Source organism: Zonotrichia leucophrys, chromosome 4 (assembly GCF_028769735.1).
Source record: "Zonotrichia leucophrys gambelii isolate GWCS_2022_RI chromosome 4, RI_Zleu_2.0, whole genome shotgun sequence".
NCBI classification, from domain to species: Eukaryota; Metazoa; Chordata; class Aves; order Passeriformes; family Passerellidae; genus Zonotrichia; species Zonotrichia leucophrys.
This window is the reverse complement of record NC_088173.1, coordinates 43,143,827-43,164,418: the sequence shown is the minus strand read 5'-3', so window position 1 is coordinate 43,164,418 and position 20,592 is coordinate 43,143,827. Positions and strand designations below refer to the sequence as shown.

The 20,592-nt window shown below is 48.4% G+C and overlaps 2 protein-coding genes across 7 annotated transcripts in view; one reads left to right on the top strand and one right to left on the bottom strand.

Annotated features, from left to right (window-relative positions):
- Positions 1–10,922, bottom strand: part of WRN (WRN RecQ like helicase) — a 28,727-nt gene extending 17,805 nt beyond the window's left edge. For 4 of the 6 annotated variants that reach the window (XM_064711405.1, XM_064711408.1, XM_064711407.1 and 1 more), the window contains exons 1-9: positions 10,804–10,922; positions 10,291–10,393; positions 9,455–9,570; positions 8,184–8,329; positions 5,341–5,489; positions 3,416–3,565; positions 1,843–1,915; positions 815–923; positions 140–545 (exon numbers count right to left, since the gene is read on the bottom strand). In XM_064711405.1, the coding sequence (XP_064567475.1) occupies positions 140–545; positions 815–923; positions 1,843–1,915; positions 3,416–3,565; positions 5,341–5,489; positions 8,184–8,329; positions 9,455–9,570; positions 10,291–10,380 (1,239 nt within the window). In that variant the 5' untranslated portion in view covers positions 10,381–10,393; positions 10,804–10,922. Of the gene's footprint in view, positions 1–139; positions 546–814; positions 924–1,842; positions 1,916–3,091; positions 3,381–3,415; positions 3,566–5,340; positions 5,490–8,183; positions 8,330–9,454; positions 9,571–10,290; positions 10,394–10,803 lie in introns of those variants that run through there. The other 2 variants (XM_064711409.1, XM_064711410.1) reach the window with 2 other exon arrangements.
- Positions 10,923–11,203: 281 nt separating this feature from the next.
- PURG (purine rich element binding protein G) lies at positions 11,204–15,107 on the top strand. The gene is made up of 2 exons (XM_064711404.1): positions 11,204–11,293; positions 12,301–15,107. Exon 2 carries the CDS (start codon positions 12,314–12,316, stop codon positions 13,322–13,324), a length of 1,011 nt encoding a protein of 336 aa, XP_064567474.1. The 5' UTR covers positions 11,204–11,293; positions 12,301–12,313; the 3' UTR covers positions 13,325–15,107.
- The last annotated feature ends 5,485 nt before the right edge of the window (positions 15,108–20,592 follow it).

The window sequence follows — 20,592 nt, the reverse complement described above, 5'->3', positions numbered from 1 at the left end:
CAAAATCAACACAATTCTCTTAGGAGCAAAGTAATTTCTGAAAATTCAAGATAATTAAGCTCAACATTCAGCTCTGAGGCCTGTCCATCAAAAACAAAACATCTGATAGAAATATTTGGAGTTCAGGAGTGTTCATTACCTCGGGTGCAGCTTCACTTCCCAATTCCTTGGCAGCCTGACATTCCAAGACCTGCAGCTCTTGCTCCGTAATGTCCAGGGACATGAAGTCATCCCTGTCCTCTCTGTCTGTGACCCTGGCTGCTGGAGCCCCACTTTCCAGAGCAGTGTTACCTCTCTGTGCCTCCTCCCCACTCATTTCTTCCTCCCAGAGGACAGCCAGGGTAGCATCAGAGCAGAAGTTGAGGTCACCTTCAGGCTGCTCAGCACATTCTGCTTTCTGTGCTTTGACACTTGCTGACTTGGCTTCCCAATGCGTTCTGTTTGCACCACAGCTCCTCTCCAGCCCAGAAGGGGAACCTGAGCAAAGCAGGGTGGCTTTCAAGGCACTGATGTTCCCTGATATCTCTGCTAGTATTTCTGTAGCCCTAGGAGGCAAAATCAAAGAAAGTAAAGCAAAATTACACCAGCAGTTATTACACTTCAGAACAAAATTCAGCAAGTTCAGGGTCAAATCCCTTACAGTCAGTCAGTGAAAACACATATTCCTACATATAAAAAAAATGCATTTTCCTGGAAAACAACAAACGGGTAACAGATGCCTGTTCAAAGACATGTAACTTTGTTGTACGGGACCTGGGGGATCAAAAACAAAACACTGATTGTGAAGGCAGAGACAAGTCAGCACAAAACTGACCTCTGCAAGTTCTCCAGTTGTCCAGAAGAGTCAGGGATGTGAGAAGCCAGGTCTGTTATCTCTGCAGCCAGGGAAGCCAAGTGCTTCTTCACACCCTCAGATGTGGCATCTGTAACAAGCGCAGCAACTGATTATTTTGTAACAATTAATTTGTAATAATAACATCCCTATGTCAAGAACACCAGCGACTGCATCCCTACAGCATTTACAGCTGGTAAAACAGCATTTCCCCGGGCTTAAAAAAATCAAGCACAGAGAATCAGGCCAAGCTTCTAAGTATTCCAGCACTGCATCTCTTCCATCACACAAGCTCAGGGAAAACAGGTACACAACGGGAACAAAGCAATCCCTCCAGCTCCTGGAAAAGAGCTGCTAACACAGACGTAAAACAAGGCCAAATCCTGCACCTCAGATCAAGGGGACAGCACTGCCACTGCCCCTTTTGGCAAGAAATTAAAACTGAGCCAAAACAAAAAGGAAACTATCCCCTCACCACCTCTTTTTCAGCATTAAGCTAACTGTAATTTTTTATGAAACACAGAACTGAACAAAACACTAAGATTTTAAAATTGTCTCTGGCCAAGTAAATAATGTTAAGCTGCTCTGAAACATTTAAGTCCTATTGATGGGCCTCAATAAAGACATTACTTCCCAACATGGTTTCTTTTGTGGCCCTATTTCATGTTAAATTAGGTATTTGTCCCTGCATCAGCAGCACTGAAATTAACTCACTCAAGTGTTTCCATAAACAAACTGGAATGACAGCGGGAATTCTTCCCATCCCTGTGTACAGCAGAGACAAACACAAACACCCCGAGAGCACCTTCCCACATCCTACGGAAAACAGGCACAGAGTATGGGTACCCTGAGCATCCAAGGCCTCTTGCTCCCTCTGCAAGTCATGAGGAATCACCAAGAGGCCAAACAAACCTGGCACTATTTTAATATATATATTGATTTCCCCGCTGGGAAAAGGAATATGCAATTGTACATGGGATAAATTCCTTATGCCTGGATGGACAACTTACCTTTGTTCATACTACACAATTTCAGGTCACTCTTATTCATATTTTTCAGTTTTTCATAAACAATGTAGCCAGCCTAGGACGGAAAAGAAACTATTGGTACTCTGTACTTGAGAGAAAAAATAATAAAAAACAATTCATCAGGAGTTAATAAGGCAAATCATGGCAGCAATGCAGTGTGACCAGCAGAAATCCAAACTGGAATATGGCTCCCATCATACTAATTACCACCCTGACTCCACTGTCCATCAGGACCAGGTTACATGCTACAGAATGCTGCACTAAGGGCCAAGTGCTGACTTGGGGCTCCCTCTGAAATGGATCCTCTTGCACAGATCCCACAGTGGGTCATCTCAGCTGCTGGCTGCACACAGAAAGCTCCCAGTGCTCAGCTCCCAGGGCCACCATCTGCTCACCTCATTCAGATTTCATGCCCTGCTCCAGGAGAAGAGCTACAAACACACCAAGATGGATTCAGTGTGTTTAGTATTTCCCTAGGTATGAATAATGAGTTCTAACAGAAAAACACAGCCTAAAGCCAGCAATGTGCTAATTAGGCTACATGTGTTGAAAAAGAAACAAGTTACTCCCTAATGTTTTCCTGGGAAGCTCCAAAAGGCAGGCCAGGTGAAGAGAGCAAAGTGGGAAAGATGCACTGCCTGGGAAAAAATGGCTACAAAGGATGAACCAGGCACAAAAAAATTTGAAATTTTTCCAGACTGTTAAGGATCTTGACAGAGGCTAAACCCCACATGGCAGACCTTTTAACTGAACTAGAAATCAGAAAAGAAACCACTGTCCCACTTCCCTTCCTCCAAGCCCAGAAATATGAGACTAAAAGGATTTTTTCCCTTGATTTTCTCCCAGGAAGCAGGTGGCACCTAGTAGCATATTGGCAAAACCCTTCACAGAACTGCAGATAAACCAAAATTCATCCAAATGACTGAAAAAACTGGGACTTCTGGAGAAGCACAAAACTCATATGCAACTTAACTCTCCTTGACAATCCATATTGTGGTTCTCCTGTATTACCCACCAGTGAAGGCTGTGTTTCTTGCAAGTTTTGAATTTCACCTCCCATACTGTATTCAACAAGGTTTGGGTTAATTAGCAGCTAAGAAATATGACAAAACCAGAAGGAAATGGATCCAGAAGTGGTAACAAGGGACTAAAAAATACGCAGCAGCTAGGAGCACACAGGAGAAGGAATTCAGTTCCAGAGGCTGGAATGCTGATCCCCTGTGCTACATACATAGGCATCTGTGGCTGCATAGAGCTTCTGCTCCTTGTTAGTGCAAACTTCTCCCAGTTGCTGCAACTCTCCCTGACAATCCATACTGTGGTTCCCCTGTATTACCCACCAGTGAAGGCTGTGTTTCTTGCAAATTCTGACTTTCACCTCCCATACTGTATTTAACAAGGTTTGGGTTAAGTAGCAGCTAACAAAGACGACAAAACCAGAAGGAAACACATCCAAAAGTGCTAACAAGGGACTAAAGAAATAGCCAGCAGCTAGGAGCACAGTGGAGAAGGGATTCACTCCCTTCTGAGGAGGCTGGAATGCTGTGGTACATACATAGGCATCTGTGGCTGCATAGAGCTTCTGCTCCTCCTTGAGTGGAAACTGCTCCCAGTTGCTGCAGCGGACGGATGGATCCTTCAGCAGCTGCCTGCCAAAGAGGTGCTTCACCAGGCCATTCAGGCTCCACGTCTCCTTACACTTCAGCTGGGGAAAAGAACCCAAACAAAACACCAAAAGCAGATGATATGTTTATAAAGGAAAGCACCTGCACCTCCCCCAGAAGAGCAAAGCATACTCAGTCCCTTCCTAGCAGCAAAAAGCTCTGGGTTAGTCAAAGCATACTTAGTTTTTCAAAGCAGTGCTGTCACAACAAAAATATGAGCATCTGCACAAAACAACCTCTGGGTTGATAAAATAAAAGCCCTGGACTTAAACAGCACCCCCTCTGTCCTCCAGGATTTTCCTGCTATTTGCCTTTCTAATTAGAAAAACCCAGCATCCAGCAACAGGGATTTACCTAATAAAAGCACAGGAATATTAAAGCCTGCCTGTGTGTGATGGACATCTTCTGTCAGGCTGAAGCCAAGCACAAAGCAGAAAAGCACAGCTCTAGCCCAGGACTCCCAGGCCTCCGAAAGCCATCCCAGCACGTGCTGCCTCCAATTGCCTTTGCAATCCCTTGTCAGCCACAGTGGCTGCACCCTGCTGCCCCCAGAGCCAGCCTGGGAAATTCTGTTGGGGTGCCCAAGGATCCAGGCCTCATGGGCAGTCTGCTGCTATTCCAGCCTGGAAAATGTGCCCAGCTGTGGAGCTGAACAGCAGCAGTGCAGCATTAGCAGCTCACTGCCTTGAGTCTGGTATTAAAAAAACCCTCCTAACTGTTCTTTTTAGGCTCCCCCACCCCTTCCCCTCCCATTGTGCCATTATATATAACCCTGTTCTCCTGTTCTCTTTCAAGTTTATTTTTGGTTTGTTTTCTCTTCAGCAGAAGCTGCTATCAGAGATCACACTGCTTATCTTCATAACAAATTATCCTGAGCCAAAAGACAGAATTAAAAAAAACCAAAAACAAACCGGCTGACTGAGGAAACTCCAAGTTGGAGAAGTAACAGCTCCTCTTGTTACTTGAGCAAAACAGTTAATTTGTATCATTTTCAATCCCAACTCCACAGGGGCTCCTAGGGAAAGCACTGAGCTGCACCACAGAAGGGATGAGAAATTTGTGGAGAGACCAAGCACAGGTAAGGTGCACACAGCAAGAAAAGCTTTAAGGGATGTGCTAGAAATCAGAAAGATTTGGAAAGCAATGAACCTTGGTTTCCTTAAATAACAGCACAGGTGGCCCTGCATCAAACCATCTCTGACACAGAACTGAAATTCAGGGCATGCCAGAGGCAGCACAACTTGTAAACAGCAGCTCAGCAGGTGCTGCAAGCAGCACCCACACCAGAGCAGAGGGGACACCAGCCTGAGAATCACAGGAATGCAGATATTCCTACAGAAAATCCATTTCCAGACTGTGTTGCAGAAACACCTCTGCAGAGAGGGCTTCAAGGAAGACCTTGAGCCTCCCTCCAAGAAGCAGGGCTGCCTCCTTGTAGCCTGCTGATGATGCTCAGCCACTGCTGGGACAATGCCACCACTGCCAGCACTACAAGCTGGCCATTTCCATCACCAAAAATTAAAGGAAAAGCACCTGCAGCTGAATTCAAAAAGTACCTCTTGTAAACACTTGAACAGACCTGAGAGGAGACAGATGTTGATTAAAAACTGGCTCACTGGAAGACAGTAGTTAGTTTTGCAAGCTTTGAGAGGTGTTTTTAAGCAGTTTCTAAATAAGTTAAAATAGATCTCTGCTTTACTCCACAGAACAGGTTTGCTGTTGGAATTGAACTCCAACCAAGACAAGGAAGCCTTCCTTTGCACAGCAGCACCATAACAAGATTCCCTCCCACAACAAAAAGGTTTTAGAGTTTTACTTTGTCATTAGCAATGTCAGCCAGCTCCACAAAGCTCTTCAGTTTGATCTCAAAGTCACTCATCAGCTTCCATTGATCTCCCTCAATTCCTACGCCAACCTTTTTAATTGTTTCATCTTCGAGCAGCCTTTTGAGTCCCTTGGGAAAACCTAAAATAGATTAAGCCCAAACATGAGAAACTAAATACTGGAAGATGCCAGAAAGTCTAATGGAAATTACAAAATCCAAGCAAAAACACCATCTGCAAAACCCTGGGCTTCTAAAGGAAAAGCCACCAAAGTTCCCCTGTTTATTTGATTTCTCTCTGGAATGACTTGAAAACTTCAGCTGGTTGTGATGGGTCATCTGCAGACAAGCAAGAAGGAAATACCTGAAACACACAAATCATCCTGCACCTATCTGGAAACAAACCAAGTAAAAAAACCCAAAACATAATTGGTCCTTCTGATTGTTAAATCACGCAACAAAAACCAACCCTACGCTGGAAGTTTTAACTCTCAAAACTCAGTGTTCATTACATAAAATCAAACACTATTTTACTATTTTCCCCATGATGTCCTCACAGTTTTTGCTATTTCACATTTCTGGGCAAGAGTTGAAACCGTAAGCATGGGAAATCCCCAGCAGCACAGATTCTCTGGAGACAAACTCACAGCTAAGGCTGGGCTGCTCCAACAACAGCATTTGGAAAACAAAACCCACCAACCAGCTGCTGTGCCAAGCCCAAACATGCCAGTCCTGTCAGCAAGCAAAAGCCCAGTGTTCAAAGATGCACACAGATACTCAGTTTTATATTTTGATTTCTCCCCAAACTGATGGCACAGCAAATCTGGATCAAAGGGTATTTTCAAGCTTACAGAGCTGAATTAAAGCAGGCAGCTTTCTCATCTCTTTCTGCAGGAAGAACAGCCCCAGACACTTCATCCTTGAACAACAACAGCCTTTTACTCCCCTGTGTGTTTGCTCCCATTTAAAATTCAGAACATCTTATTTAAACCCATACCTTCAGGACCCCACAGCTGGATACCCTGAGTTAGTCTCAAAAGTGCAAATCTAGTACCTGCAAACACAGAGAGCTGCACAGGCACACAGTGCTCACCTGCCTTGGCTCTCATTGCAAACACCACCTTTTCCCAGCCCTGCAATATGCATTTATGTACTTCAACAAACACTTGGCACCACTGATTTTATTTGTGCACCATTGTCTCTGCCCTTTGCTGGCTGCCACTCTACATTTGCAGCCACAGCCAATTTCCTGTGCACTGGAAAATTGCAGATCCACCCCAAAGCTTTAAAAAAATAACTGGTAAAACCCCCCCAGACAGGAGCAAGCTGGTGCTGTGAGAGGCAGACCAATTACAGCATTCCCAAAGCATGTGAGCCATGGGAAAAGATGGAAAACCCTCCACAAATAAAGAGAATTCAACCAAATACAAGCCTGCATATGTAAAAGGGGTTTTCACCTAAGGGAATCATCACTACAACCTTCCAGGATGGGCACTTCCCAGTGGAGGAGTCCTGCCCCATTTCCTAGAAAAGTGACTAAATAAAAAACAAAAAAAATCTAAGTTGAAGATTGTGCAAAAGCCACAATCTGAGAAACAGGCCACAATTTGAGAAATCTGTAAGGAAATTAAAAAAAAAACTAAAACATGGAAAATTATGAACAATCTTCCCAATAAATAAATAAATAAATGTGGTTTTGCCATTTATGCACAGTCCAATAAGGTCCAATTCCTCCTGCAGGAGAAAGCTTTTTTGCTAGGACTGGCTGTTTTTTCTTCTGGTTTGGCCACATTTCTGCAGATCACATATATTGCCATAAAAGCAGAAACTGGCTCTGGTCCCTGCCCAAGTCACTCAGTTCAAAGTGCATCCTCCACTGGCAAGAGGAGGCACTTTGGCAAACCATCCAGAGGGAAACTTCCCCTTTTGCTGTACCACAGCAGCCACACAAACATCTCCCCTGCCAGAAGCAGGAGCATTGCAGTTTTTATGGCTATTGTTCCCTCAGCTTCCTCTCCTCACATCATTTTCCTTTGTGCTCTCCAGCCTCCCTGATGGAAGAGCCTCCAGCAATTAAATTTTCCACCCCATTTGCTCTAAATGACAAAGGATTGAACACCAACATTAAAATTATCACTATTATACCTCAGCATGAGTCCCCCAGGGAAATCAGAAACCTCTCCCAGGCATATTTTTAATCTAACATTTTAAACCAAAGGTTATAAAATTGCCATATCCCTCCCTTATCCCTATTTTCCCTATTTGGAAGCTTTTATTCACATCCATAATGAATTCAGCCTCTGCTAAGCACACCCCCTTCTCTCCCCACAGCTGCATCACACCAGGTACCCAGGGCTCTTTCCCAAAGCTGATGTCACACAACACAGGAATTGGGAACAAAGAGCATAACAGCCATCATTTTTGAGGCTCCTTGTTGAAGCCAAATAAAAAAAAAAAACAAAAAACCTCAAAAATACCAAAACACAATAAAACCCACAGCCTACTCTACTTAGGTTCACTGTTTATTTTGGCACTAAACAGGAAACTCATTAAAGGAGCAGAGAATTAAGTTTTTAAAACTGGAATAAAACATTCCCATGTAGAAAAATAATCAGAACCCACACCCTGTTTTCAAGCACATCTAAGGTTGTCTTAATATACAGGCATCACTCAATGAATAAATCCCTTTATTTTAGGTGGGAAAGGGGAGGAAAAGGGTGGGGTTTTACAGTCCCACGTGGTAGGATATGTCAGCCATTGCTCAAGGCTTCAGTTCAGAGATAACCAGGAGAAGCAGAGAGCAGCTCATGGCCCAAATAAGAGAGGAAGCACAGTACCTGCCATGGAGGAGACATGGAACAAGTAGCACCTGTCCTCAGCCACACACATCTGGATTACAGCTGTTCTGGCCATCTTGCCCTTGGTGTAGGATGGAGGCCACTCGATGTCAAAGCCCACAGCAGCCCCCTCTGACAGGCTCTGCCTGGAAAGGAGCAGATATTCCCACATTCACCTGCAGATATTCCCACATTCACCTGCAGATATTCCCACATTCACCTGCAGATATTCCCACATTCACCTGCAGATATTCCCACATTCACCTGCAGATATTCCCACATTCACCTGCAGATATTCCCACATTCACCTGCAGATATTCCCACATTCACCTGCAGATATTCCCACATTCACCTGCAGATATTCCCACATTCACCTGCTGCTCCAACACCTGCCACCCTCAGCAGAGGTTGTGTGACACCCCTATGTCACACCTGCAGGACACAGAAAGCATCCCACAGCTCTGAGCACTTGGTGCTGACCCACAGAGCCCCTGAAATGCTGCAAAACCCTGCAGACCTGCCTGCAAACACAAATACACATTGTTAAAAACAGCTGCAGGTGGTGGATGCAGAGAAGGACACTCAGCAATTACCAGCACATCAAAATTAAACTGATTTCCTACCTGATTTCCTTTCCAGTCAAATCAGAGAAGGGCAATGGGAAATGAAACAATCTCAAATCACCTTTCCCACACCACTCCCTTCTTCCCTGGACTCCCAAATTTCCTACCTCTTCCCCCTCAGAACCACAACAGGGACAGAACCTTTAATCCCCACTACTACAACTTGGCCACACAGGCCTCAAGGACAGGCAGAGGAAAAAAGGAACAGTTCTTATTCCTGTAAAAGGTTCACCCTAGGATCCCTTGAAAGACAGTCCTTTATTTATCCCACAGCACTGGAAGTGTTGCACACAACTTTTTTTCCCCAGCATCATGAGCTGTGCTACACAAAAAAAAGGGGAAATAATAATGTACTTGCACCACAAATTTACTGTATTTTCTTTACACATACACTCCCAATTAATGGATTAATTAGGAACTAACACTCATCCATGAAGCCAGTGAAGCACATGGAATTACCCATCCTGTGAAAGGCACTCAGTCTGCACTGAAGCCCTCACAGCCTCTGCTCTGAGGAACAGAAAGGCTCAGCAATGGCATCTCCCACCAACAAGGCCAAATGGGAAACTATTCCCAAGAGCTGAGCCCCTTCCAAAAACACAGGGGCACTCAAGGGAAAGATGGAAAAAACTGAGTGTGAGCTGTTACCTGATATCTTCTGAGAGGAGGGAACAGTCACTGGCTTCATAGCTATAAACAACAGAGCCAGAGAACTCCAAGAAAGGCAGCCCATCCTCCAGAACACTCCTCTGGGCACCAGGCTTCTGAGAAAGCAAATTTGGGAGACCGGTTATCTGCCACTCCCCTCCTCACCAGGGACACCCATCCCAGCCAGGCTCACACAGCCCCATCATCAAAACATTTGGGTTCCTATCCCATCGTCCCTAGTGAACAACAAGTCAAAATTACTGTTGTTTCACCTGATAACTTTTAATAAACACCTACTAATCAGCTAATCATTTACTCCCACTTGGTGGAATAAAAACTGCTGAACTGCACCTTCTGCTCTCCCCCTCCCTCATTAATGAATTAATTATCTAACTACTGATAATTAATATATTATCAACAGTTAGATAATTAATTATCTAACAAAATAATTATCTTTACTAATATTACATATTTACTAATATAACACAAGTATCTATTCTATTTTATACTTAGATTGCACATAAAATTATATAAAATTTTATATATTATATTTATTTAATAATATAAACAAATTATATCTACTTTAAGATTTACATTATATATAAATATTATATATTTACTAATTAATTATCTAACTAAATAATTATATATTTTCTACCACTTGGCGTAATAAAAGCTGCTGACCTGCACCCTCTGCTCTCCCCCTCTCTCATGAATTAATTAATTACCTAACTGTTGAAGCTGTTTCAGGGATGGTCCCTCCTCATGGGCATTTTTACACTGAACATTCACACATTCTCCAGAGCTGGGTTGCTCTGCAGTGAGCCAGGACCCACCTTTTTGTGCCCCAAGGAAGCTTCTTCCTGGCTCTCTGTGAGCATCCACTGGGGATACTTATCCTGCAGGCCAGCAGCTACCCCATCCATTTCTGGCACATTTCTAGAATTAATAAAGAGAACAACAGGAAAACAGAACACTCAGCTACCACATCCATTGCCGGGGCTAATAAAGACAAGAAGAAAAAATTAGAACAATCAGCAGCTCATGTGGAGGTCAGCTGTCACTATCATCAGGCCTGATCAAGGTTATGAAAATATCTTAATTTTTAATTTATTTTCAAGGCTAAGCAGACTTTTCCCTTGGTGTACAGCAGCACAACCAACATCCCCCTACATTTCAACACCAAACAAGCATTTTTACACTAAAGCACAACAACAGCCACGGCTAACACGCCTGACTTGCTACACGAACACTGAACGCCCTCAGCGCTGGGCAGGCCGCCAGGGCCCCCGGGGAGCGGCTGCCCTGCTGTGCCCCAGGGCTCCCGGGCCCCCCAGCAGCGCACTCACCGCTTCAGCCGGTGTTCCCTCGCAGCCCGCGGCAGGCCAGCAGCAGCTCCGAGCGCAGCGCGGGGGCTCCGAGCCCGTTCGGCCGCCGCGGCCTCCCCGCGCTCCGGTCCCTGGGAGCAGCGCCCGCCCTTACGGAGCCCGAGCGCACATTACGCGTCATGCCGCGTCGCGCCCTAAATACGTCACTGATGGCGCCCCGCCTCAGTTCGGGTTACCCGAGGTGACGCGCACGCACGGTGCCGCGGCGGCCGCGGGGCACTGTGGGTGTTGTAGTCTCGGCGTCGTAAGGGCCGCGCACCCCCCGGCGCCCCCCGCGCTGCCGCCGCCGCCGCCGATCTCGGCCGGGCGGGGCCGGGGCGGGCCGGGGAGGGCCGGGGCGGAGCGGGCGGCGGGGGAGCGCCAGCCCGTGGCTCTGCGCGGCGGGGCCGCCGGCTGCGGGCGGTGGCGGCGGCGGCGGCTGAAGGGCAGCGGCGGCGATGGGCGCTGCGGGGTGAGTGATCAGGCGTGGGGAGCGCGGCTCCGGGGGGCGCGGAGGGGCCGCGGGGCTGCGGGGGGCAGTGATGGGGCCGGAGATGCTGTGCCGGGGGGCGCTGGGGGGGCCGCGCTGGGGCACTGGGGGCGCTCGGGGGCGGCGCTGGCAGCGCTGGGGGCACTTTTGGGGCGCTGGGGGCAGTACTGGCAGCGCCGGGGGGCAGTACTGGGAGCGCCGGGCGGCACTTTTGGGGCGCTGGAGGGCAGTACTGGGAGTACTGGGCGGCACTTTTGGGGCGCTGGGGGGTAAGGGTGAAGTTGTGGGAGCGCTGGGGCTGGAGGTGCAGTGATGGGGAGCACTGGGCCGCAGTAGTGGGGCGCTGGGGGCTAGGGGAGCACTACCGGGGGCAGTGCTGGAGGGCTCTGAGGGCACCAAGGGCCGGTACCGGGGCCGTGAGGGGCCAGAGAGGCACTGGGGCACTACCGGGGGAAGGAACTGGAGGCTGGAGGGCACTGGGGCAGGAGATGCAGTGGCGGGGGGCTCCGTGGGTAGCGGGGGACAGGAGGGCAGTGCTGGGGGAAACCCCAGTGCAGCCCCCGTGCCCTGGGAGGAAGAGCAGAGGGGGTGATGGAGGGGGAAGGCAGCGGCTCGGGGATAGAGCCTGCAGAGGGGAGCCGCAGCCCGGGAAGAGGGGTGAGTGCTCCCCGAAACAGGTCACCATAACCCACCCCCCTGGGGCAGCTGGAGGGTCTGTGGCACCACAAGGCAGGACAGGTGGGCTGCAGGGCAGGGAGTGTTGCCGGGAAGTGCTGCTGGAATCGGGGCTCCATGGTCCGGCAGCCGGAGCGCGGGAGGGGAAGAGCGCCCGGGATCCTCGGGCTGCGATGCTGCGTGCCAGTGGCAGCGGAGAGGGATGCAGGAGCCTTTGTAGGGAGAGCGGCGCCGAGCGGAGCCGCCACCGAGGAGCTGAGCAGGCCCCTGGTGCTGATGTTGTTATCTGTGTCTCTGTTGTGTATTGTTTCCAGCTGATTGGTAAAGATGGAAAGAGGGAGAGGAGGAGGAGGAGGAAGGAACCTGGGAGGCTCTGGCCTGCACAGGAACATTTATTCCCAGTCCCAGCAGCAGTACCACTACCCGGCCTCCTCCCAGGGGAGCTGCATGGAGATCCAGGAGCTGGCCTCCAAGAGGGTGGACATCCAGAAGAAGCGGTTTTATCTGGATGTGAAGCAGAGCTCCCGTGGCCGCTTCCTGAAGATCGCCGAGGTCTGGATAGGAAGGGGCAGGCAGGACAACATCAGGAAGAGCAAGCTGACCCTCTCCCTGTCGGTGGCCGCCGAGCTGAAGGACTGCCTGGGGGACTTCATCGAGCACTACGCCCACCTGGGCCTGAAGGGCGGCCATGGGCACCGGCACGAGCACAGCAATGACAAGGAGCAGCATCCCCGGAGGCGGCTGCAGCACCCGCCGCCCTCGCCCCCGGCCTCCGTGGGCTCCGAAGAGCCCCCTCACAGCGTCCTCAAAACGGAGTACATCGAGAGGGACAACAGGAAGTACTACCTGGACCTGAAGGAGAACCAGCGCGGGCGCTTCCTGCGGATTAGGCAGACCATGAGCAGGGGACCTGGCATGATGGGCTACTTCGGCCACAGCTTGGGACAGGAGCAGACGATCGTCCTGCCGGCGCAGGGCATGATCGAGTTCAGGGATGCTTTGGTGCAGCTGATTGAAGAGTACGGCGAGGGGGACATAGAGGATCGCCGGGGGGGAGGTGAGGAGCCCCCGGAGCTGCCCGAGGGCACCTCCTTCCGAGTGGACAACAAGCGCTTCTACTTCGACGTGGGATCCAACAGGTACGGCATCTTCCTGAAGGTAAGTGAGGTGAGGCCGCCCTACCGTAACACCATCACAGTTCCCTACAAAGCGTGGACACGGTTCGGGGAAAATTTTATCAAGTACGAAGAAGAGATGAGGAGAATTTACAACAGCCATAAAGAGAAAAGAATGGATGCAAGAGGGGACAGTGGTGAAGAGCAAGAGGGTCTGGAATAGAGTGCATTGGACGATTAAACAAACAAAGCAAGCAGAAATTGGTGAGAGGGACTGACCTATAGTAATTCCAAGTTGCCCCAGTTTTTTGTAAAGTCCTTTTCTGGTAGTTCTTGCTAACTCCAGTATATAATGTTATAGGAGTCTGGTTATCACGTTAAACTATGCCCAAAACATCTCCGTGTGTCTTAGAAAAGGATCAACCTCCCAAGTCCGTATGAGTCAGCTGCTTCGAGTGTTGGAGACTGTGGAAGTACGAGTATCAGCACAAACAAAATCCGGCACCCCGACCTTTAAATAGTCTAGAAAAGGCTTGTGTTGCACTTAAACACGATACAAAAGTACCCCTGCCCTGAACCTTACCATGAAATGTATCAGTTTCTGCTTATCACCAGTTTTTCAGGACTGGCTTCTGCCCATGCCCGGTCTGAAGGCCAAGCAGCACTGTCGTAGAGCATTTATGGCAAAAATCGGCTCCACGTGAATCTGTGGTCTGTGTGTGAGGAGGGAGAGAGGTTTAAAAGTTGACATCTCCTGGTTGTTGAGTTGGAAACGATAGTCTGTTTATGGGTAAAGTCCTGATAACCCATCAGACCTCAGTCACATGCCAGTGAAGGGCAGAAGAGCTGTCATTAATTCCGTAGTTTTGTGCTGACCAGATCACCTGAGTACCCCAGGACAGCAGAGTGCTCAGCCTCCTGAATTAATGGCAGTGAATGATAACCCACTCCTCATCTCCATGTTCTGCCCCTTAGAGGCTGGTGATATTTTTTTTATTTTATTTTTAATGCATTTTGTCCAAAATTTCAGAAGGTATTTTTGTATTAGGCTTGGAGCGGGTGTTGGAAGGTGGAAGAATGCCGCGGCCGAGGCTCCCGGCTCCTCTTCCAGATTGATGTGGTTCGGGATGTGACCTGGGCGAGGAAAGCCTTTGGGTGTTTTCCTCCTCCTGCCATGGGAAGACCTTTGGGGTGTTGGGTGCGCCACTGGATTCGTGTAGAAAGGCATCTCTGTCACGCTCGCTCGTGGTGCATTTTGGAAGCTGTGGTGGATGCCCCGTTGGTTTTTCTGTTGTGCTGGTTGTGGGTGGTGCTGGGGAGACAACATCTGTGCCCTGCCATCACCACCTTCCTCCCCAGCTCGGAGCTGGAGCTGTCCTTGAACCGCTCCAGTCCCGATCTCGCCTGCCTGCCCCAAGGTTTTGCTGTCATCCTGGAGTCTTTGTGATGTAATTTTAAATCTCGTGATATTAACTCTCTGCCTGGAGGGAGAATGTGTGCAATTACCTGGTTGGGAGGCTGGTGAAAGGTTCTGTGTTTCTTAAAACATGAATATTTATAGCATAAGGGGCTTGTCCAGCCTTTGGGCAACCAGCTTCTTCCCCCTGAACCAGCAGGAGTTTGACTGAGCTCCAGGTACTTCTAGTAGTGCGTTGCTCACCTTTAAGATTGTTTTAAGCAGGCGTTACCATGTCTGATCAGATATTTGTAATCACTCAAATTGTTTCATTACAGAGTGGCCTAGTGTGCATGTGGACCAGCTGTTTTTCCATGCAGCCATGACCTGTTTTATTTTTAAACCTTTTGAGAAACATCTTTATCTCCAACCAAGACTGTTCACCACTCTGAGTCTGGAGCCACCTGCACACTGCATGGCCACGCTCAATCCGAATGCTGTTGCCTGTTAATGTCATAATGAGAAAGGTTGGGGAGACAGGGTTGGGAACCAAGAGGATAATCTGGATTTTAGTTTGGGAACTAAAACTAGTTAATCTGTTTTAACTTTAAAAAAAGAAAAAAAAAAAAGAAAAAAAATAACAGCTTGCACCAAAGTCACCAAAGAACCTTTAGGAAAATGTTACAGTTGTGACAAGAAGTAAGAAAGTTAATTTCACTGTTTTAGGTGATTCCCCCTTTAAAACCATATATAGCAGTTACAGCAACCAAGCCTTTGGCTTAGTGTCAAAAACTCCCATCCCTTTCTCCGTAGGTTGCTCTTTCAGGTCCCTTTTCAAACCTGGAAGAGGTTTCTCGCTCCATCACTCGAACAGCCAGTGGACCATGATGAATCAGCGGGCGTTGTGCGGGTCCTGGTTCATCGGTGCTCTCACGGCTTTCGTCCCAATGGTTTTAACAGGTCAATTAAAAAAAAAAAACACTAAACCCCACGTTAAAAGAACTCCACATCCTGTTATGGTGTGAAACCAGAATTTAGTGAATGAGTCGTTGATGCGTACATTAGCGCATCACTGACTGCTGCTGCCCGTCACAGTGCCTGAGGTAAAAAAATTCACTTCTAGTCCAACAAACCGGAGCTATGAATGTACGAACTTTTTATGCTCTCCTTCCCTGTGTGTGCTCGGCATCTCTCATCCCTGCTCGCCTTTGCCTCAAGGGATCGTAAAAGCTCCTGGGTTGGAATTGGCCTAAGTGGCCGAGTGTGTTGTAAGTGCTCCTGCCCTCCCCGTGTTCCTGTAGCATTGGTGAGGAAATTACTCATGATTGGAAAGGGATGTTTTCTTCACTGTTTTAAAAGATGCAAAAAAGGATGCAAAATTGCTTTCCTTATTGCTGCCCGTTTTTAAAAAAAACTCTTTATCTTTTGTTAGTGAATTGGCCTTCCAATGCCATTAGTTTCTTGTAAATGTCACCCAGGAATCCAGCGATGGCCAGCCTTGGTTCTGGCATGCAGGTATCCCATAGGATCCGCTCATGTACTTACTCCCCTGGCACAGGATGCACCTTAGTATCCAAACCTGGCTCGGGATCTTCACGTTCATTGCCGATCTCTCATGGGTAGAGCAGCGGCTCTGGGTTTCCATTGCCACGGGAAGCACCGGTGTTGGGTTGGGGGAGGACGGCTCTCCAGGCGATGGGAAGCGGATGTTGGGCTGGAGAGCAGTAGGGATGCACTCGGAGTGTAGCAATGCAAGACTTGAATGGTGAGATTCGGAAACGGGTTCCTTTGTATTTTTGGCAGTGCGTCCTCAGCTTCCCAGAGCAGTGACCACGTGGGCTGCTGGTGCCCAGGAGGGCCCAGCGAGAAAGCTCCGGAACGCTGAATCCCTGATGTGTTTTAAGTGTTTGTTCCTGACGCCCTGAAACTGCCATGTCCCTTAAACTTGAGAAAACACAAGCTTATTTGCACTAGAAAGAACGGCCAAAAACAATCCTTAGGAGGACAGGGTGAAGAGCACCGGTCTGAACCTCTTTTTCTCATGAGAGAATTTCCTATTCAAGCCCTCACCTCTGTTTCAAAATTCTATGGTCCCGGCAGAAAGTCTGTCAGTTGAATTATTAAATCCTAATGCACTTTATATTGTGTAAATAACGCTAGGAGCACATTTCTGCTCCCGCTCCGGTAAGGGGATGCTTTGGTAACGTAGTCTAATGCCGAGAGAAGCCGTCTCCTGCATGCACACCTGCCTGTTAGAGACCTGTTGATCCTGCTCGGTCCAGCTCTGCTCGTGTGTTAGAGGAGGACAGGCACTGTATTGAGGATCCTCTCAAACCACCAAGAGTGGAATGATGATTTGGTTTTTTACATTGCAATGTTGCAGAGCTGCTGAGCGCCCTCAGCTCCGCCGTCGCAGCGGCTCCTCACCCCTTCCACAAACCGGGCTCCCCATGTTGCTGTCGAGGCTTAAAGCCGAGCTTTGCTCTTGTAGTCTTGACAAAACCACCTCCAGCAGCTGCCCCGTATCTGGCTTTCCCTGCTGCTGGCGCCAAAGGCGGGGTGGTCCCTGCAAAGCTTATCCCAGATGGAAGGGGCTGGGGGGCTTCCCCTGCTTTGCAGCTGGGGGGACGTTGTGTTGGGTCCGGCCCAGGGAGCCAGCTTTCCTGGTAAAGTACAGAACTATGGAAGGGTTGGGAAGCATTTTGCACTGGTGTGGAGAGGGCAGAACCCTCCCTCGTGGGCTCCCTGCGTGCAGCCTGGATGGACAGTGGACTTTACCCAGCGAGAAGCTGCAGTGGTTATTGGTATCTACTCGTCGTCGTTAGTGTTTCTTATCTGTATCCGATATATACCGATTCATATCCACGTATAGGCATTACTATATTTATGTGAGTATATTGTAGCCTGTAGTAGCTCGTAGCGAAATAACCTTATTTATCTGAAGTGCAGTCTGAGGAGGGGACGTCTGCTCCCGCCACTGGTCTGGATAAACACGTTATTCCACCCAGGGCTGGGCGCGAGCTCCTGGCCGCAGCCCTCAGAAGAATCCTGTAGGTTTTCAGCAGGGCAGCAAGGGGAAGGGTAGTTAAAAGGAGGCAAAGCTCTTCCTTGGAGGCGTCATTGAGGAGAGGTGAGAGCTGTAAAGAGGCAGCTGCTGGCCACGTCATGTCTGCGTGCCATTTTACAACCCCTGGCTCTGCAAATCTGTACTGCCATGTTCATAAAATCCCAAGCAGAAGTATTATAATCACGTCCTTTGTACAAAAAAGAACCCCCGAGCAATTACCAAAATCAATGTCAGCACTTTTTTTTTTCAGCTACAGATGTCCTAGTCTGATAATTGCATCATTTTTTTCCCCTATGGCCTATTGAAGTGACCTAAACTCCCAGGGAAGTGAGCTGCTGGTGGTTAGGAAGCCTTCTGCTTGCGTGACTTGCAGTCTTGTTTTCCAATTCTAGTAATTTTTATAGTAGAAAGGAGTTTATTATTGCGTATTTTCACTGGGCAGATTTTGCACCAGGTCAAAAATTATCTAATAAGCTTTTTCAGTTTCATGGCATTCCCACTTTTGCTGTACATACACTAGATATATGCAATTTATTAAAGAATTCCTGAAGAAAATTAGACCTTCTGTTTAATTTTCTATGCTGCTTACTCCAAAATTAAGTTGCCCTTTATTTTTAATGATTTAACATGATGTGATGTCTAAAATTTCACCTTTCCCTTCCTTTGCTTTCATGTAAAGGTTGTGTTTGAAATTAAGAGTTTATTCAAGAAGGAGTGGATATAAAGGCTGCACCATAAGCTACACCCAAGCGAGGCTGTCATGGCCACAGGAAAAGAGCCCCAGCTAGGGGAGAAGGTGCTTCTGGATTTGGGGGATTTGGAAAAAGCTAAAGCCAGATCTTTTGCTTTTCTGTTCCTCCAAAACCTGCGGAAGCCATTATGGGCTGACATCAATTTTTCTTCCTAATATTTTGTCAGCCTGTGTTCAGTTCCCCACCTGCACCTCAATAAAGGCAACAGTATATATAAAGCATCGAGGTGAAGTAAAATATCAAGAACTCCTGATAGATGACATGGATTAAAAATTGGTTTTCCAGAAATGTCAGAGCGTAAATTGAGGTTTTATAAGGCGGATGTCGTTTTGGCATTTCTGTGATGGATGTAATTGGATCGCTCCCTCCCCATGCGGAGGGAGGCATCACGCGGAACCCGGACCCGCAGCCTCGGGGCTCTCTTGTGTGCACCAACTTCTGGAAAGGTGCAGGTGTCTGCTGGCTTTCTCACGTGTGGGGAATGTGGTGGTGTTCCTACTAGCCTGGCCTCCAGGGGCCTGGCTGCCCCCCCCAGTAAAACCGTCATTAACGACTTGCTAATTCATCTTCTTAATTGCTAGGCTGCACAGAAACGCTTGGAGTGGCACATGGAAATTGCTAGCTCTGCACAGAGCCGAAACTTAAAGAGGCATATTCTGTCTTTTTGGGGGTTTTAGAGCCATCCAACACACCAGTATTAAACTGGGAGGGGTAACTGCTCCTGCCCGGGAGGTGTTGGTTGGACACAGACAATCGGATGGATTTCTTACCACAGTGGAGGAAATCCATCCGGCAGGCGGGAGTTTACGTCTGCTCTTGGTCCTGATCGTTTGCCATGCAGAGATTAATTTTAGGCAAAGATGGCCCTCGGTGGCGGCTGCTGGCAGCCGGAGAGAGCCGGGGCTTCGTGCCCAGCCCCACTGGCACAACATCTGTCAATTCATATGTGGGCACAAATGAACGCAGAGGCGAGGGAGAGAGGAGCATTAGAGATAGATATGCACGGGCATATTGCAAATACTCATTTCCCCCCTGTTTCCAATAGGTCCTTCCCTTGGAGACATTAAACAGACTATCTGTCTGTTCTGTTTCCCGTATTGGAGATGGGTTTCACAAGCAATATCAACATACTCTACTACTAACCTTAAATCTTTACACTGCAATAGAATCTGCATTTCAAAACAGCAGAGAGTATGTGGGATAAAAGACACGGGTTAACCCCAGGCTCTTACAAGTATTCCCATCTGGTCCTTGTTGGGAGCACATGTTGTTGGCACAATGCAGAGGGAGAGGGGGAGTAAGAGCAGAGATAAGTGCTTCTCACCAAGGCAGAGGAACAAAAAGGCAGGAGGGGGCGGAGGGAAGCGAGGACAGGATGCGTGCTCCAGGGAATCATAGAGCATGGTGATGGTTGTATCCCTAGTAGGAGGAATAGGCAGCACCTTCAGCACTGGAGTCCCACAGAGCTGGGGAAGGAGACACAGAGCCTGGATCCTAATGCTGTACTCCCCAGGGACCAGGGTGGTTCTCTTGGGCTGGTTCTCCTTCCTCTTTGGGATCAGTAACACGCTCTGCAAGTGTCTAACCTTGCCAACAATCCCACCGGGGCCAAGTGTGTCCGATGGGTGGAGTTACTGCTTTTACAGCTCGCTCTTCGAGGCTCACCTGGCTGGGCTCTTGCTGGGCTTGCCCAGGAATACAGGCAGAAGTTCAGAGGAGAACTCAGTTGTTGGTGGCCCTGTAAGGTTTGCTGGTGCCATCTCAACTTATGGATGCTTGTGTGTGCTTTTCACCAGAGCCTCGCTCCACATCGGCTGCCTCCCACTCCAGGAATGAGTGATGGAGTGTTGTGTGTATCCGTGGGGCAGCTGCTCTTTTCCATTTCCAAGGAAAGGGGTTGGTGAAGGCTGGAGTGGATCAGAGTGGAACGAAAGTGGCTTTCAAGAACAATCTCATGCCTTTGCAAAGGGTTTTGTGTGGTTTCTAACAAGACTCTGAGGATGATCACCACTTGTACCGCCTTTGCTTTCGTGGGCCTGCCACTCTGAGGGCTGAGGTGCAGCCAGGGTCGGTGTCAACAGCTGTTGAAAGCTGTGCTTTGAACCAGTGAAGTGCTGGAGTAATTGTCTGGACTCTGGGAAAGCTGTCAGTGTGTGGAGCTGGGCCTCCTGATAATGGAGATGGGATTGTTTTGGCTTTATCCTGCCTGTGCCTGTTCTCCACCACTAAAAGGGGGTGGATGACACCTTCCTACCTCAAAGGAGTGCAAGAGTTCT

Excerpts from the sequence above, each read along its gene's own strand:
- PURG (XM_064711404.1), top strand. The coding sequence starts at position 12,314 with ATGGAAAGAGGGAGAGGAGGAGGAGGAGGAAGGAACCTGGGAGGCTCT.